Source organism: Scomber japonicus, chromosome 13 (assembly GCF_027409825.1).
Source record: "Scomber japonicus isolate fScoJap1 chromosome 13, fScoJap1.pri, whole genome shotgun sequence".
In the NCBI taxonomy this organism is placed as follows: Eukaryota; Metazoa; Chordata; class Actinopteri; order Scombriformes; family Scombridae; genus Scomber; species Scomber japonicus.
This window is the reverse complement of record NC_070590.1, coordinates 14,670,309-14,688,477: the sequence shown is the minus strand read 5'-3', so window position 1 is coordinate 14,688,477 and position 18,169 is coordinate 14,670,309. Positions and strand designations below refer to the sequence as shown.

Genomic DNA, 18,169 nt, shown 5'->3' with positions numbered 1-18,169 from the left:
AATTACTCGTTACATTACTTTTGTGTTACTCGTTAGCAATGCCAGCGATGTCACGTAAAAATAATATATCAACAAATAAAATAATATGAGTCTTGGCCATCATAACACTATGTTGTCAAAATAATATAAGCTACAGACAACCTGTTTCTCCTCGGAGTCAGCACAAGACTGGCCAGGCAACTATGAGCAGAAGATTTGAGACATGAACGTTTATTTCTCTTTTTATTCCTCACAACCAGTTACATTCGCTGAGGATCATGGGTAGGCTAAAGTAGCCACTCCCGCTAATGTCCAAAGCAGCAGAAATAAAACGTATTTCTCACAATCGAAAAGTGAAATAATTGAAACTGATGGTCATAACATTCACCCAACATTTTGTTGAGTTATCCAGGACACTTTCTTGTTTTTGTGTTAAGAAATGTTGAGGATATAAATAAAATTGTATAAAGACACAAAAGGGCAAAATCTCCTGGTTAAATGTTTAATAATATAGTAATAATATATAATTTATCATTTTAAAGTAATATATAATATTCGTGGATTACTGGATTTTAATCAATAGATTAAATTTCAGGGCTGATCACTTGTGTCACTGCATGTATTTAGATTCGTATGATATCAAATGAAAAGTAGTGCACAACCTTTCGTACGATATCATATGAACAGAAGATGAGAACGGCCCGAACCGGTCTAGATAACTTTGTTTCTGAAAGACGGAGATTCCTCTGTGAAAACAAGCTTTGGCTGCTTGGTTGGGGTCGGAATACACTCAACTTGAGCATCACTGTGGGCCTATGAGTGTTTCTCTATTAGCTTTGTGTCAGCATCAGAGGTCAGGCAATTGTTACGAAAGCTTGCATGAAAAGCATTTTTTTATCCGCCCGATATATACATAATAATTGAAGAATTTATGTAACGCCAGTAAAAACATATTTGTTTGTTTAGCAATTAATGTGATTACTGAATGAATAAACTGTAACGTGTTACATTACTGCAGATACAGATACAGATAAATATAATGTGATTACAGTAACATGTTAAATTGTGCGTTACACTTACACCCAATACTGGACTTCAACAAATATAGGAGTAATTACAGAACGCACAAGAATATTGATTAACCATGAAGTTAAGGGGATATTTCTTCCCTCTAACTGTATAATCTATGGATTGTTAGTCAGTGGCCAGTTATATTTGTTTTCTGGCCAAAAAACACAGACTCCAGTGGTCAAAGTGAGCCAAAACATCACTTTAAGTTGTAAACAGCTTGATGCATGTTCACTTATATTGTTTTAAAATGGGAGTCACATTAATCCACTCCGTATATGGGTGTATGTACAGTATATGCAGTATAGTCTGGCCATGATGTTGTATTCATTGTTGTATATGTATTCATTTTATCTTAGTTCACTCACCAATTATTTTAGGCTAAGAGTTATTATTTAATAATTCAAATTATATCAAAATGATTTAAGTCATATAAGAATAGCATCTCTTAAAAATCTTTAATTTTAATTGTTTATTTACCACTAGAACAACCTGGATGACTACTCTACACAAACACAGCATGACTGGATATATCCAAACATTTTCATCTATCTGCTATTTTTTTTAAGAGATGACTTAGAGATGCAGGTGAATAGTATTAGCCTGGCAACTATATATGCCTCAAAAGCATAATCATAAATCTTGCTGCAAATTAATAAAGGATAAATACAGAGGCCATTAATTTCATATTTTTGAATATTAGTTAAAGTATGAACAAAAACACAAGTTCAGGTCGTTTTAATGTCTTTTGAAATACTGGTTATAATACATCATCCCTATAATTGAACAGTGTAATCTGGGCATCAGTGTAAATAGCACACAAATAAATAATTTTAAAGTATACATACAAGGTAGAATTAAAGTTTTTTTTCATTTTTGCTTTGTGTTTTCTGTGAAATGTTGGATCAGACTTAGTCTCTCCTGGCTGTTCCTGTGTTTCTCAGTCATACTTAGGAGGGGAACAGGCTTGCTGAGTGTATTGGTCTCATAATAAGGACAGACTTTTAGATGGGCAGATATAGGAGGGATATCCTCCATATGCCATGAATCCACTGAAGAGAAGAGGTGACTGAACTCCCACACCTAAAGAGAAACAGGAGTCGGGAGGAGAGAAGAGGAAAAATCACAGCTAGTAGTGGATTCATGATTAAACAAGACTGAAATGATGGATGGATTGCATTTTTTAGTAGATGTCACTCACTGGTTTGGCCCTCCACTTGGATCCTCCATGTGAGTAAGTCTTCTTCTCCCAGCGGAGGGTGACCATCCCTTTCTCCTGCAGCAGCGAGGAGCAAACCTCCCTCATAAGCTGGGACACCAGAGCCAGCTGGGATAGGGACATACTGTCCAGGAAACTGGCCATGTGGCACAGCACCTCGTAGGGCAGCAAGCTCAGAGTGTCGTCCTCTCCAACTCCCCAACTTTGTCTCCTCCTCTCGGTGGTGGAGGTGTCAGGTGAGGTCTTGGATGGCTGTAAATCATTAACTAATATGTGGGTCGGACGCAAGTTGAAACTCCTCAGCTGCTGACTATGGGAAAGAAAAAACATTTACTTAAGCAGGTCAAAGCGCAACATGAGTTCATCAACTAAAAGTGTTATTTACTCCTTATTTTAAAATATTTCAATCTTTATTAATGAATTTAATCCACTGCAAGATTTTGCAGTGTTTTCTGGGATTTGATGAATTATGTTTCAAACGGAAGGTTGTTATTGTGTAAATCCTAGATGTTAAGGTGATATTGTTGTCTGCGGGCAGAATATTTACTGAAACTATTAAAAGGCAAATAGCAAATACTGTGAACTGAATGTTAATTGTACGAGATGTGAGATGAGCTCACTTGTAGGTGACGGTGGCTTTATGTGTGGAGGGTCTGAACCTTCTCTGGCTGTAGGTGCATCCCAGGTAGGACAGGGGGCATCTCTGCTCGAACCATCCACTCAGACACATCTGGATGTCACTGTGGACGTTCCTGAATCACATTTTCAACATAATGACAATAATATTAATCCTTTGAGATACTTAAGTGATACAGTATACAGTATAAAATAACAAATGATTTGTTATTATTACTTTTGTGATATTAAGACATGCTGTTTTAAAAAGTAATACAATTCAAACTACAAACTCAGTAAAACATTAACACACATTAGTCATATTCACAGACACCTGAAATGTGTGGCGAATTCCTTGCGGTGGAAAGTGTGACCGCAGAGGAAGGTGAAAACACTGCTGGCTCTGTGGTGTCTGCTGTTCACGCTCTCAGCCTGCAGCTGCAGATGAAGCTTCAGCGGTCTGTCCACCATCACGTCTCTGAGGGTCGTCTTCCCTTTAAATGGTGCTGAGCGGAATGAATGCGTTTGTGTTCCCAAGTCAACAAACAGCCCGTCCAACCCTTTTGTCTCACTGATCTGCATGTAAACCAGTCGACCATGTTACCTCATTAATTGTAGTTAAAGATTTTTTAATGCATTTTTTGCCCATTTACTATAAAAATCATGCATACTTTAAACATTTTAAAGATCATTTCATTGTGTTTTAAACTTTTACATTTTTTACGACACATTAAATGTAATGGGAGCTGTGTGAAAGCTGATTGCTTGAGGCTACATTAGCCACTACTAGTATATTCTCAGTTGCATTCTTGGTAATGTAAGTGCCAGTTTTTAATGAGGAAGAGGATTAAAAAAGACGATATATCTGGTTCTTTTTTTTTAACCGTCCATTGTGAGTCGACAATGTTAAGAAATGCTATGCTAAATTCTTTTGATATTCACACTCACATCATCATAGATTAGTTGTTTATTCTGAGTACTTCTGAGTTATTCATCAAATATCAGTTTATTACAAAGTATTCATACACACATAAATTTGGCCTCTTCCATCATCCTCACATGGTCATGAGTGTAATTTATATATTTCTGTTTATACTGTCATTAAGATATTTGACTGACCTTGTGACCCATGATCTCTTTCTCTGCACATTCCACCAGGGTGGCTGCTGCTTCATCACTGAACCAGTCTTCTTCTTTGACACCAAGGTCTGACGTGTCCACACAGCGAGTCTCATGGAGTCCTTGCTGCCCTGCTTGAGGTACGTCATACATACGAGCCCGGCGATGCCTGTAGTGATAGGCATCAGGGATCTTAAGAAACAAAAGATGAGAATACATTAGATTACATTGGACTCAAAGACAGTCCAGTAATCACAGGTAAATTGCTGTAATGTAGGACACTAAACTCCAGTGGCTGCAGGTCTTCATCTAACAAATGCAGATCAAAAAAACAATAGTTCAATGCAAGCTGTGATGTCATGTGATCAGAATAATCTCAAATGTCCAATCATCCTACACCCACTGGAGCTGTAGGTATCCCACATTATTCAATTCGAAAGCTGCATTGGGCAACAATCCCTCTGAACTTCAGCACACAGAAATAACTGAATATGTTGATGTTGTATAAGAAACTTTAATTATTTAAGAGTCACAGCCAGACACATAAAATTGAATGCTGGTGAGAGGATGGAGCACTTCTGAGCTGCAGTAGTGTTCACTTGTTTATTGGTGGGCAAGTGCAACAGTATGAAAAAATTGTTGAGAGTGGAAAAAAGCACTATGGAGAGAAATTCAAATCCTGTCTCCATTCTCATCTTCGAACTCGAACTGTGTGAAGCAGGCCTGTATATCTGATTGTTGGTTCTGTCGGTACAACTAATGGACTGACCGGCACGTTAACACCTTAAAAAGTTGATGAAAAAGTTCCATTTTACAGTAAACATATGGTGTGAAATCATCACCTTGAAAGAGCGCAACGTCTGAACTGGGATAGGCTCCAGGCTGCCATAAACAAAATCCTTCTCTCGTGGTGTACAAGCCTTCATTTGCCCAAAGGTGAGCAGCATGCGCCCATGATGCACCACATACATGTTGTACTCCTGTGGTGTGAGCTCCCGCCCGAGACGCTCCAGCACCCCCTCCTGCCATGGGGCCTGACCGGTCTTATTTGTGTCTGGTTGAGAGCAGTTTTTATCTGTAGAAGCCTGATCTTTCTCTTCTCTGTGGTCTGTACTTGTGTTTTTCACCACATTGCCTTGCTTTTCATCCTCCTTTGAATCTCTCCCACTCTGGGACTTCCCCTTCTCACAAGGTGTCGTACTCTCTTTGGGATTTTCTTGATTTGCCTCAGCGACAACACAACCACCTTTCTCCTTGTTGAACATCTTCTCAAACAGGTTGTACTTCTCTTGGTCGAAACGCATTACACCGAACACCTCATTGCTCCGAGACTCAAGAAACTCACTATTCTCTTCAGAAACAGATGTTTGGAAACCAGCTTGAAAGCCTACCAAAAAGGAGAAGAAAAATAATGAAAATTACATAAACTATTTGCTATGTTTCTTGTGTTAAAACATTGACACTCTACTGAAAGACTTGAAAGTTTTCATTTCTAAATTTCTACTCAACATTTTCCCTGATGATTTACCTTCATTGGCGTCTTTGTTTGGGACACCATTAACAAAACCTCCCATTGCTGTCTCCTCTTTCTTCTCTTCCTTTGTTTCCTCCTCCACCTCTTTTGGGTCCATCAACTCTGGGTAGAGGCGCTTCATTTTCAGACGGGCGTAGAGGTCTGACTGATCAACCAGGGCCATTGCAAGATCCAGGGCCTCCTCCTGTCCCTTATTTTCCTTCAGCACATTCTCCTGTAGGGTCATGTTGCTGTGTGGGTTTGTTTCATCAGTCGGCCAGCGGAGCCACTCCATGGAGCAACAAACTACGCTGGCTGGACACACCTGGAGGTGAGCTGCCCGTGAGGAGCGAGCCAGGTGAACCGGGCAGCCGTATTCAGCATTGAGGCAGGGCACCTTGACATTGGGGCAGAGCAGCAGGTGATCCTCCTCTTTGCACAGGTGGTAGACAGCTCCACAGAGCAGGCGGCAAGTGGTGACCACACAGCACACAGAGACCTCCACCCGAGCCCTGCAGCGTCGGCTGTAGCAGGAATCACAGTGGAGATGCTGTCGCACCTTGGGGGCTCGAGAACGATGACTCTGATTGGATGAGAAAGAAATAGAAAGGAAACAACTGAAATTAATGAATGAATGAGGAGAGAGATAGAGATTTTTGTAAGAAATACAATGTGGCACATTGAGACTGTATAATGATTCATCTTTGATTTAACACCAAAATGGAAAGTTTGTGACTCACCATATGTACAGGACTTTGTATCAGAAGTTTTGTAATCCTGCAAGAAAAATACAGAATAAGGTAAACATTGATTCTTTAATCTGTTAGCCACAAATAGTGAGCCACATTCCCAACCCTTTTTTCTAAAAACAAAATAATTGTGATCCATTGTGCATCTATCTTCAGATTACAACTAGGTCAACTATAGAGGGATTTTTGTCCGTGCTTGATTTGAATGACTTTCAGAGGCTGGAATTGGTGAAATTATTCTTTAATTCACAAGAAAAAGATTAGAAGATGTTTTTCAGCATTCATGTTTTCCTTTTAGTTTTCCTGTTAATTTCATGACTCTTTAGATTAATCTTGTGACCTCACAGCTTCAGAATCAGTGACCACACAACAAACCTACCGCACAAAATGAAGTTACATGTGACACGTTCCAGATGTAAACATCTTTAACCTTCATGCACTGCAGAATAACTCTTACTTGCCTCCAAAGCAATCAGACAGAAATGTATTCATTTTTTGAGGAACTCATATTCAAAGTAAATTATAAACTATAGAGCTATAATGCAGTCTCGATCAGTTATGTGTCTGTGGCACTATCAGTTGGCTTAAATCAAGTCAGACCAGTACAAAAATCAACTGAAATACTAAAAACAACCTCACCAGTTCAATTATTTGTGTCTGTTTGAATTCAATAGACAATTTTAACACATTCACAGTGGGATCAAAGCAGGGTCTTACCAAAGTGCCACAGCAAGCGTGTTGTTTCTTCTCTTCTGTCTTATAACGTTGCTGTTAGTCCCTGAACTTTTGAAGGCAAGTTAAAATTAGCCAAGCAGCACCAAGCAGGTTCAGCAGGAGAAATAACTCCCCCCTCAGTTTGCAGCAGCGAATTCAAGCAACAGCAACCAAACTTTATTAAGTACTTTTTTATCTCTTTGTCATGCATCTGACTACATGACAAACTGTTTTTAGTACAGAATAAATCCTCAGAGTAATCTTCTGTTGAAATAACCGCAACAAAATATATACTAACAGTGATCTCTCCACTAGATGACACTGTTTGGACATTAGATAAGACTCATTTTGCTCCCTGCAGGTTGAAATCAATTGTCAGCGACTCCACAATCTGACTGAGTGAGGAAAATGAGAGTGATTTCCTGTCTCTAAATGACTGAGAAGGCTGGTAACTTAAACCATGTTTCTGACCCCCTGTGTAACATGTCATGCCAGTACTTAGCTCTATTTATATCACACACATAGCACAGACACTTGGTCTTTAAATCACAAGACACAGCACAAGGAACCTGTTTCTCTCCTTTCAAGCTCATACAGCGGTAGGCTACAGTCTGTAATTCATTGTTTCTGTTGACTCTATTGCCACAAGACTCTGCTGTTGGTATATTGCCACTCTGTATTTAAATGCAGTGTTTTTGGTTAAGACTGTAGATGTGTTTCTTAAAATGGTTGGTCTGTGTGACTTTGAGATTTATAGATCCTTTCTTTTACAGGACAGACTGATTTTACAGCTGGAAAACCAAAACTGGATTCAGAGGATCTGAAGGATGGTATAATTGTATTGTGCAACTGTAACATCAAATTAACCATATACTGTAAACAATATACTACAAATGAATACTAAAGTACTAAATGTGTATTAATGTGTAATGTGTACTCACAAAATCACAAAATCTGAAGTTCAAAATCTAAAAATGTGCTGATTAAGTAACTTTTCTTGACACTGAAACTTTTGAAGCCCTTTCCTTTATTTTCCATTTTCTCCTTCTTTGACCCAATCAGAGTCATCGTTCTCGAGCCGCCAGGGTGCGACAGCATGTCCACTGTGACTCCTGCTACAGTCGGCGCTGCAGGGCTCCTGTGGAGATCTCTGTATCTTGTGCAGTCATCCCCTGCCGCCTGTTCTGTGGAGCTGTCTTCCACCTGTGCAAAGAGGAGGATCACCTGCTGCTCTGCCCCAATGTCAGGGTGCCCTGCCTTAACGCTGAGTATGGCTGCCCTGTCCACCTGACCCGCTCCTCACAAGCAGCTCACCTCCAGGTGTGTCCAGCCAGCGTGGTTTGTTGCTCCATGGAGTGGAACCGATGGCCAGCTGATGATGCCCATTCTTGTCCAAACACAGAGCTGCATGAAAACCTGCTTAGGGAAAGAGAGCAGGGGGGATGTCTGGACCTAGCCATGGCCCTGAAAGACCAGGACCATCTATTTCACGCCATCAAGATGAAGAAAATCTTTCCTGAGTTGATCCAGACTCGGAAGGAGGAAGTGGAGGAGGAAAAGAGGAAGGAGAAGGAGAGGAGGAATGAAAGGGAGAAGCAGAGAAAGGCTGCCTTGGAGAAGGAGGAAGCAGAGAGGGTTGCTGCAAGGGAAGCTAGTATTGCTACCTGGGGACCATTAGGCACTTATAGTCCTTATGGAAAAAAGGATGAGGATAAGGATGAGGATGAGAATGGGAATGGGAATGACTTTGAGGTTGAATATGAGCGAGAGCTAACCCGGGAGGAGAGAGAAACTCTTGCCTGGCACACTCAGGTGGATGATGAGCTATTAGAAAACTATAACGCCTGGGAGAGGATGTTCAGTATGGAGAAGGGTGGCTGCAGGGAGGCCACAGGGCCAGCTGTGGAAGGCAGAGGCCAGGGACAGGCTGAAGGGAGGGGCCTGGACACTGTGACGGAAGAAGATATTGAGACAGCAGATAGCTGTGCAGGTGCCAAAGCATCAAACACCTGCAAACATGTGAGCAGCGCATCAGCCGCCACCAGTCTCGCCAGCAATCTGAAGAGGAAGAAAAAAAAATTTGTGTACGGCCATGTGGAGCCGATGAAGATCATCACTGTGCGTACTTTTAAAATCCCAAACAGCTACACCTCCAGGCAGGTCCGCATCCGCAACCCTGGTTTCTACAAGAGAAAGCACCAGGCTGTGGACACCAGCGACCTGGGGGTGGGGCTCGACAAGATGCCAGTTTGGCAGGAAGTTCAGGTGAGAGGAAGAAATTCATCCGCCATTAAAGCTTTTTTGATTAAAACCTTTTTTTTTTTTTTTGATTTTTTATCAACTTATTTACGGATCTGGGTTTTCTTGTTTCAAATGTGCAGAAATGATCAATCGATTAATCAATGAAACAAGAAAGATAATATATTCAAAATAAATGTATTACTTAAGCCAATATTCTGTTTACAATACCATAAAACAGAGATATGCAGCAAATCTTCACACCTGAGAGACTTAAACATGCAAATATTTTGTAGTTCACATTTTGTTCAAACAAAACAATCAATAGATCTAGGAATTGTGATGAGAATTTTTTACAATTTACATATTTTACAAAAAAGGTTTAAACCATCAATGATAATATAATTATTCAAATAAAACAACTATATTTTCATTTGTGTTAAGAAAAAAGGCTAAATTACTTGCTCAGGTGGTCTCAGTATCATCTTGGTTGTTTAATATCTTCATGACTCCAAGTTCACTGTGAACAATCACTAATAACATTGAACACAAACTCAGTAATTATCACATGATGCGTTTGATTTGCTTCTCAGGCCTCTCTGCTGTGCTCCCTGGAGAAGGAGCAGAGGGGTCACCTGATTGCAGAGAGCGTCTGCTCAGACGGTCTGTTAATAGATGAAGGCACTCAGACCTACAACTTCAAGTCTGCTCCTTTCCCAAAAAACACTTCGCTGGCTGACCTGACTGCTCAAAAACCCCTGGAGCTGCACCTCCAGCTGCAGGTGGAGAGCGTCACAAGCAGACACCACAAGGCCAGCTCCACCTTCGCCTTCCTCTGTGGACAAACCTTCCAGCGCAGTGAATATGGCAAACATTATAAGTGGGGTTTCTTTTTTCAGTTATATTCAATTCTGTATAACTTTGACATTTTGTACACATTGATTTTATACAAATAGGTTAAAAGTAAGTCCCCAAAATTATACTTTCTGCAAAGTTTCAAAATTTAATTTAATTTAGTATAAATAATCTTCATTCTAAGATCATACTAGATCAGGATAGCCATAAAAATACAATCAAAGCCATTTAGATTACATTACATATACAGTTGTGAATCAAGAAAAGTACAAAGAATGTGATATGTTTCTATTATCATCAGGTTTTATTTTTTATTTTTTTATTTTTTTATTGACCATCTGAATTGTCCAAATGCACTAAACTCCACCCATCTGGCATAGCAAGTAGATTTAAAAAAAATGCTACCAATTAAAACTACATCACACAGGTCAATATGTTATGATCAGCTTGATGTGTGAATGATTAGATTGGGAAAAACAAGCAAAGTTTCTGATTTATCCGTATACTCTGTTATGCAGGAACATCCACAGTGACATCCAGATGTGTGTGAATGGATGGTTTGAGCAGAGATGCCCGCTGGCTTATCTGGGCTGCACCTACAGCCAGAGGAGATTCAGACCCTCCACACATGAAGCCACCGTCACCTACAAGTGAGATAAAACTCATAGCTCATCTTTAATTATTGGGTGCTTATGCATATAGATTCATGCACAGTGTACCAAATTGCTTGCAGTTCTTGCTCCTTTAACTGGATCTATTTCATGAGAGAGCAAGATAATACGGGTGGGATATAGGAAAACATGAAAGAGTATATGAATGGGGCTTCAGCTGTGAGAAAGGAAAATTTGACAGATAATCAGAGGGCAGAAATAATCTCTGATGATATTCATTTTCATATCTCATTAAAGCCCCTATTTGAGAAATCTGAAAATCTTTGGCGCCCCTCTGTGGCCAGCAGCCTCGTGTTAGCCTGCAAAGATCTGGGGCTACTGGCCATTGAAACTTATGAAAAACTTTGATATATTAATGATGTTATAACCACATGAAAATTCTACATGTTAGCAAACAGTTGTGTATTTAAGACTCAGCAGATATGGAGAAACATTTTGAGATGTGTTTCTGGACACCTGATGAATCTCCCTTTCCTTCTTTTGCTCTGCATCAACCACTGAAGGAAATATTTGGCTTTACAGCTGCTAAATGTTGCAGCAAGTCAGTAACAATTTCTGATCACCTTACATGTGGTCATGTGATTATTTGGGATCATGGGATAATAAGTGAGGGAGTGTCCAGAAACAATTTTTCTGATGGTTAAAGCGTGGTCCTGTCATTACGATTTAAAAGCCAATAAGTCGCAGCACCAGACAGAGTACCCTCATCATTGATTTCCTGATCTTGATTAACAAGCCCATTAATCTCCTGCAGAGAAATTACAGTAATGCCACTTTAAAGACTACAATTTCAACTTACTTTCAGCGAGGACCTGGGCTGCTTTAGGCTGCATCCCAGCACCACGGTTTCTGTGGGTAATGACTCGCAGCCATTCAAGAGCTCAGTGGACCCCTCCACCACCGAGAGGAGGAGACGAAGTCGGGCTGGAGGGGAGGACACTCTGAGCTCGCTGCCCTACGAGGTGCTGTGCCACATGGCCAGTTTCCTGGACAGTCTTTCCCTGTCCCAGCTGGCTCTGGTGTCCCAGCTCATGAGGCAGGTGTGCTCCTCACTGCTGCAGGAGAGAGGGATGGTCACCCTACGCTGGGAGAAGAAGACTTACTCACATGGAGGAACCAAGTGGAAGGTGAAGGAGAGGGTAAGCTAAGAACCACTGTATCTGTCAGGAGGAAAGTGGGTCGTATACAATAAGTAAGATTAATGTATTTGAGTTTTCATCATCAACATCTGGAAGCTGCAATGATTTAGTTTTTTCAGCACACATCATTAAAGTATGTCATGTACATTAAAGAGAAAGTGATAATTAATATCAGAAGGTCAAAGTTAAAGTAATAATACAATACACTTTAAGATAAGACTCAGAATCAGGAATGAATAAACTTACCCAGCACTAATACAATATAATACAAGCTTTAGTCAAATAAAAAGTAACACTAAAACTGGGTCAAAATCCCTCATCTGGCTTTCTGGCTATCATTAACCCAGTATTGTGTAATTGTATTGCTACTTCACCTCAAATTGGGTACAATTGTTTAGTGATTTTTAGTGTGAACAGTATTCAGTCATGTCTTTCTCTCTCTCTGTGACTTCAGGTCTGGCAGTTCAGCACTTTGTTTTCTCCTGTGGACACTTGGTGCTTCAAAGATGTGCCTTCTATGTCAGAGCACCTGAAGACATGTCCCTACTACAAGAGAGAATCCAGAACAGAGCGTATTCACCTGCCGCATTTTAAAGAGGAAGTCAAAACCAACCCAACCTGCAAAGGTCCCACTCTGGTTTCCTTGTTTCAGCAGAGGAGGATCATGATGTAGTGTGCAATACTGACCTGCCCTAATCTGTTACTATAAAACAGTTATGCCTTCTATGCGTGTTAGGCTTTGTTGCCCCTCTGTCTCTCTTTCTTTGTATTCAGTGTCACTACTGGGAATGTGGTTATGTGTGAATGTTTTTTAAATGACACAAATGTGTAAATAATTGAGCAGTTGTACATAATAATGTCCCTTTGATGAACAGCTTATTCATATTTTAACTTCAGTTTATTCAAAGTGCACATCACACAAAGAGTCAAAGACACACACACACACACACACACACACACACACACACACACACACACACACACACACACACACACACAGAGGTAATAATGTTAATCATATATCATGTAATAATAGTAATATAGCAGCAGAATTGAAGTGAGGAATTTAAGAATATCATTATATAACCTGAACAGGATTAGGGTTACTACTTGTTAAGAGGGAGAGAAAATATATGTTTCAGCTTAGATTTGAGACTCCCCAAGTTTGCTGGTAGTTTAATCCAAAGAATTAAACAAATTAGATGATTGTGTTAATTTTAGGAACAGTTAAGTAACCAGCATGAAGAGAATGCAAAAGACGTGTTTTACGTTTTAAGTAATAAGGCTGGAGATGAAGGAGCCAATCCATTTAAAGCCTTATACATAAGGAAGAAGGAGGATTTGGAAATCAGCTCTTGCTTGAATTAGTAGTTAATGCAAAGACATCGGGACAGCTGTTATGATCCAACTCCTGTGATCCTGTGAGGACTCTTTATTTCACAAAACAGTGAAGTAATGTAATTCAACTGACAAGATGTTATAAAATGGCCAGTGTCGAATAGAAAAATGAGAAAACAAAAACACATTTAATTTATCACATTATCCTGCAGACATCCTTATTTTGTAGTACACAGCTTATAGAGAGTAGGCCCTTGGAGCTCAAAGCTGCTTTTGTGTGATTCTTTTTAAGTCCAACTTGATGCCCTTAAAAATGTCAACTTTTGCATAGTTTTTGCCTGAATAAATTAAGAGAATAAATCACAATGTCTCTCTGTCCCAGTCCTGATGTTCAACCACACCATGAGGTATCAATTAAGTCATTTATCACCAGTAGAAACACGTCCCTGCCTCCGTCTAGTGGTCCCTGCTGGTGTTGTGTGCGTTACTGAGGATGTCTGCTCTGATCAGTCTGTAGAGAAGCACTGTGTTCATGATGGAGAGGAGACCCAGACCTGCTGTCCCCATCAGCAGGAAGTAGCGAGGCGTAATACGATCACTGTGATCTGCCAGCCAGCGGCTCATCCAACCCAGCGTAAAGACACGAAACACCAAAAACCTGCAAAAGAAAGAAAATCAACCAGTTTGCCAATATAAAACACAATATAAATAAAATCTCCATTTTCTTTAGCTAAAGTGCTTTTGTATTTGATATCAGGCAACTTTCCAGTCTTTATGCTAAGCTAAGCTAATCGTCCACCTGGCTCCAGCGTCATAGTGAACAGACAGATGTGAGAGTGAATGTAACCAGGGCTGCAACTAACAATTATTATTTTTAGGGAGGAACCAGTCCAACTTTTTCTTTCCTAATCCTGATACCGATGTCTGGGCTTTGTGTCTCAGCTGATACCAGGTACCATTCCGATACCAGTGTTTGATTGATAAGGTGTGCGCCTCACTGTGTGGAAGAAACTGCGATCATTGTTTTATGTGTAAGGAAACATCAAGCTTGACCTAAACATTGCTTTCCTAACTTCATAAAACATAATGTAACAAATAAATACATGTATATATTTGCTGAATTGTTATTTATTAAAACAAGGGTATCCAATACCAGATAAGCCCATAATCACTGAGACCCAAATTATTTCCTTAATTAACGAATTAGCTGTTTGGTCTGTAAAATGGCAAAAAATGAAATTATGAAATAGTATAACAGGAACTTCTTGTCCAAGTAGCACTTTCACTGTTGTTCATGTGTGTTTTTACTGTGACTTTTCTCACTCAGAGAATAACTAGGCCACCTACGTTCCCAGGTTGAGCCAGCTGGTCATGCGGTAGGTCACAGAGGGCCGAGGGGCTGTAATTTCAGTCCCTGGCCTGTTCCTCTTTCCCGACAGGAGGAGGAGCTGTCTGATATGAAGGAAAACAGAGTTGATCTCAACCAGCAGAGACACCACAGCGAAGCCCAAATAGCGACGGGATGTCACAGCCAAACTGAAGCACGAGAGCACCTGAGAGAAGAGTTTGAATGGAGGAATCAAAGTTCACACGGAAACAAGCAGCACAACATCGTTCACATTCTCACTTTAACAAATGCGTACATGCATATACAAATGGTACATTAAAATTCATAAGCAGAGCTTCCAAGTTCACAGTTACTCACCCCTAATTATAGTCTACAATCAATAATGAATCTATGATATAATTAGATATAGATATGATGGCTGAGGATACTGTAGGGTATTTTGCATAAACTGACAACAAAAAAAGTTTTGTTGAAACATAGAAAACTCCCACACCACACTTGAAACAAGCGAGCCTTGAACTGTGATGAAATAGTGCCGTTTAAGATCAAGAAGTGTCCTCCATGTAGAGATAAATGTTTTACTCCTCTGCTGTCAAATCAGCTAAGCTACAGGCCAACATTCACAAAAGACATGAAAGCATGTCTGACATTTTACGATGTTGTGACCCTGAAGTCACACTGAGGCCCTGCTGGAGGTGAAACAGGTCACGACCTCTGTAACATATTGAGTTCAAACACCAGAAGAAACACCAGCAGAGGTTTTTGTTTGTTTGCTTTGGCCACTAAAACTAGTTTGTTAAGTGAACCTTTGAACTTAGGTTATTTAGTTGGTTTGGGAAAGAATACATCTTCATAATGGATAACACAAAATAATGTCAGCCAGAGAATTACTTTCCTACATGCGGGTCAAAGGTAGACACTTTGGAGCATTTTTTTAAACTTGCAGACTAAAATCTATTATCTGCTGCAACACAGGATTCATAATAATCGCCCAAAAAAGTGTAAAAAACAAACAGAAATGTTTGTATTTCCATGAGATTTGTTCCTTAGTGATCTCAGGCATTTCTTTTATGTACAAGCATGCACAGCACATTGCAACTTAAAAAAATACATACTAATAGATATATAACAACTGTGCTTGCAATTATTCTCTTTAATGTCGTTATCTCAAGATCGAAGAAGTTAATTTATCTTGTTATCTCAAGAAAACAAAAGATAAGGTCATTTATCATGACATTAATCACAAATGGAGCTCATTCTCATTTCTTATTCTCATCCTCTCTCTATGTCTCCCTCTAATGGATAACTCAACTATTTAGATAAAGCACAAGAAGCCTTAAGGTGACTTTTAAGGGTTCATATTTGTCATGTTGGTTCATATTCCCTGTCTCCACTATTTTTCTTTCTCTAATAAAATGAAAATGCTTAAAATCTATTGCTTGGTACTCCTCCTATATCCAATCGTATTATGAGCAGGAGTTAATCAACCTGCTATTTGACCGTGACACAGATGTCATTATAAAGGTGCTGTTGATAAAAATGGTTACTCTTTGACATTTTTCAGCTTAAATTGGTTGTGAAGGCATCAAATATCCATGCTGGCATATCACTCTTGATCTCTGATAAATGAAACAACCATGATAACGAGTTGAGTATCTTATTATCTCAAGATAACAAAGCATGTTTTCTTGAAATAATGAAACAATTTGTGATCTTGAGGTGCAAGCATGGCCATTCTTGGCTTGCATACATAATACAAGCAAATAAAGAAAACATCTTCATCCCTTTGACAATACAGACCTCGCTTATAGACAAAAATCTGCAAACTGATAAAACACAATTTGACAGCACATATGTATAAAAGATATGTGCAGGAAAATAGAGAGTAGATAAGCGAAACAGAGGTTTCCAGCAGACACTAAAAACTGATGAACATACTGCTAATAATGTAATGAAAGGCTAACGCTAAGTCAGTAACTCCAATAATTTTGGACTAATAAATAAACGTATAGAATAATACATTCTTTTGAGTTATTTTATTTTAAAACATCTTTATGCTGCACGTGTTGCATAATTTGTGAATGTATTTCTCAATTTTATTGTGTTTTTTTAATTGAAATGTAAAACAAAATGTTTCCTAAATACAACAAATATGTTGTCAAACTGGTAAAGATGCTCTCTTCGTTGGCTCATGTTTGATCTGTTTGCATGTTGCATAGTGTCAAGCTCAAGTGTAGTGTGCATGCAAAAAGCATAAAGTTTATTACCACAGAGTGGTGGAAGAGCACCTCCCACGACCGTTTAAATGATTGGTTCAAGATCAGATCCACAAAGTCATGGATGAAGTAACCTGGAGGAGAAAGTAAATGAGTGAGCATGTATTTACACATATACTCATGAATATTTGCACATGCATACATGATGAAATGTAAGATATCATAATTTTCAAATCGTATGAGAGAAAAAGGGCCACCAGGAAGAAAAAATATTTCACTGGTTTTATTAAAGCTGCTCAATCCCTTTATTATAAGTTTTGTTCTGGGACATTTCCACACTTTAAACTTATTTTTTAATCAGTATATAATTTGGTGTGGTCAGCACTTATGCGGTATGCAGGTGAGGTTGGTTCACTTTCATATTAAATCCAGTAGCATAAATGTCATGAAGTTTTTAAAAAAAAACAAACCTCTCAGATCAAATCTGTAAAGAACGTATTCAAGTAGCTGTGGTCTGTTTCCATTTTAAATAAGATGATTAAAAATGATTGACTGTGGCAGCATAAAGATATCTGTCTGCTGATCTCATGTCATTCTGAGTGTAAATGTGATGTTTTATGTGTGTTGATGTCACCTGAAGACACTGCTACAAGGCTGTTGGAGAGTATGGAGTGAGAGGAGATCAGGTCCTCCACCATCTTGGGTTCAAGGTAAAAACTGCACGGTGAGAGGAAGATCACAAGGAGAGTTAAGATGATATGAAGTGAAAATAAAAGATAGAACCAACAATTATTACTGTGTCTTTACGCACCATAAAACAGCCCATGCTCCTGTCAGCGAGCTGTGAGCTAAAGAAGTGGTGATATTCCTCCACCTCCAGGCTTTCTTGCGTGCCGGCTCTGGTGTGGGCAGGGATCTGATGATTGTGTTTAGCAGTTTGAAAGAGCACGCGGATCCTCCAATGACCAGAAGTGTTGACCTCAAATCCATGACTAGCTTCTACCACAGAGGCTGGTGTCTTGAGTTCACTTGTAATCTTGTGTGCTCCTGTGTTCAGTGCACATTTCAGACTAAAATATTCTTTAAGAGAGAAAAAGGAACTATCCTTAACATGTTGTATAATATCTGCAACCCCTGCCCTCTAACACACATACACCGGCACTCACATGTGGTGATAAACTGATGGCTGATAACAGGTGAAGGAGTCATGGCCACATGTTGAAATAACCTAATATAAGGGTTATAGTAGGTTCACACTATATGAGCCACACTGACCCATTCACACACACACACACACACACACACACACACACACACACACACACACACACACACACACATCCCGCTCCACCTCCTGAGCCACAGCCACCCTGTTTTAAAGACCATTT

At 39.5% G+C, this 18,169-nt stretch overlaps 3 protein-coding genes across 3 annotated transcripts; 1 reads left to right on the top strand and 2 right to left on the bottom strand.

Annotated features, from left to right (window-relative positions):
* Nucleotides 1–1,774: 1,774 nt before the first annotated feature.
* On the bottom strand, nucleotides 1,775–7,000 carry LOC128371087 (F-box only protein 40-like). The gene is made up of 10 exons (XM_053331286.1): nucleotides 6,980–7,000; nucleotides 6,254–6,290; nucleotides 5,529–6,096; nucleotides 5,169–5,378; nucleotides 4,843–5,108; nucleotides 4,001–4,192; nucleotides 3,216–3,457; nucleotides 2,887–3,018; nucleotides 2,249–2,576; nucleotides 1,775–2,130 (listed from the first exon to the last, which is right to left on the bottom strand). Exons 2-10 carry the CDS (start codon nucleotides 6,254–6,256, stop codon nucleotides 1,918–1,920), a joined length of 2,154 nt encoding a protein of 717 aa, XP_053187261.1. The 5' UTR covers nucleotides 6,257–6,290; nucleotides 6,980–7,000; the 3' UTR covers nucleotides 1,775–1,917.
* A 436-nt stretch (nucleotides 7,001–7,436) lies between these two features.
* LOC128370885 (F-box only protein 40-like) lies at nucleotides 7,437–12,619 on the top strand. The gene is made up of 6 exons (XM_053331070.1): nucleotides 7,437–7,454; nucleotides 8,039–9,241; nucleotides 9,808–10,094; nucleotides 10,588–10,719; nucleotides 11,546–11,879; nucleotides 12,334–12,619. The coding sequence occupies exons 1-6, from the start codon at nucleotides 7,437–7,439 to the stop codon at nucleotides 12,550–12,552; spliced, it is 2,193 nt and encodes a 730-aa protein (XP_053187045.1). The 3' UTR covers nucleotides 12,553–12,619.
* A 1,054-nt stretch (nucleotides 12,620–13,673) lies between these two features.
* On the bottom strand, nucleotides 13,674–17,771 carry LOC128370884 (TLC domain-containing protein 2-like). The gene is made up of 5 exons (XM_053331069.1): nucleotides 17,593–17,771; nucleotides 17,416–17,498; nucleotides 16,833–16,915; nucleotides 14,565–14,770; nucleotides 13,674–13,875 (listed from the first exon to the last, which is right to left on the bottom strand). Exons 1-5 carry the CDS (start codon nucleotides 17,769–17,771, stop codon nucleotides 13,674–13,676), a joined length of 753 nt encoding a protein of 250 aa, XP_053187044.1.
* Between the last annotated feature and the right edge of the window lie 398 nt (nucleotides 17,772–18,169).

Bases quoted from the DNA above. Each gene is read 5' to 3' on its own strand.
- LOC128371087 (XM_053331286.1), bottom strand. The intron at 5,109-5,168 runs GTGGGAGAGATT...ACACAAGTACAG, and splicing joins TGAGAAGGGGAAGTCCCAGA to ACCACAGAGAAGAGAAAGAT. The intron at 2,131-2,248 runs GTGAGTGACATC...GTTTCTCTTTAG, and splicing joins CCAAGTGGAGGGCCAAACCA to GTGTGGGAGTTCAGTCACCT.
- LOC128370884 (XM_053331069.1), bottom strand. From the start codon at position 17,771: ATGGATTTGAGGTCAACACTTCTGGTCATTGGAGGATCCGCGTGCTCT. The intron at 17,499-17,592 runs GTGCGTAAAGAC...CTCACCGTGCAG, and splicing joins GGAGCATGGGCTGTTTTATG to TTTTTACCTTGAACCCAAGA. The intron at 14,771-16,832 runs GTAATAAACTTT...CTCTTCTCTCAG, and splicing joins TGCTCTTCCACCACTCTGTG to GTGCTCTCGTGCTTCAGTTT.
- LOC128370885 (XM_053331070.1), top strand. The intron at 10,095-10,587 runs GTGGGGTTTCTT...TCTGTTATGCAG, and splicing joins GAATATGGCAAACATTATAA to GAACATCCACAGTGACATCC. The intron at 10,720-11,545 runs GTGAGATAAAAC...ACTTACTTTCAG, and splicing joins GAAGCCACCGTCACCTACAA to CGAGGACCTGGGCTGCTTTA.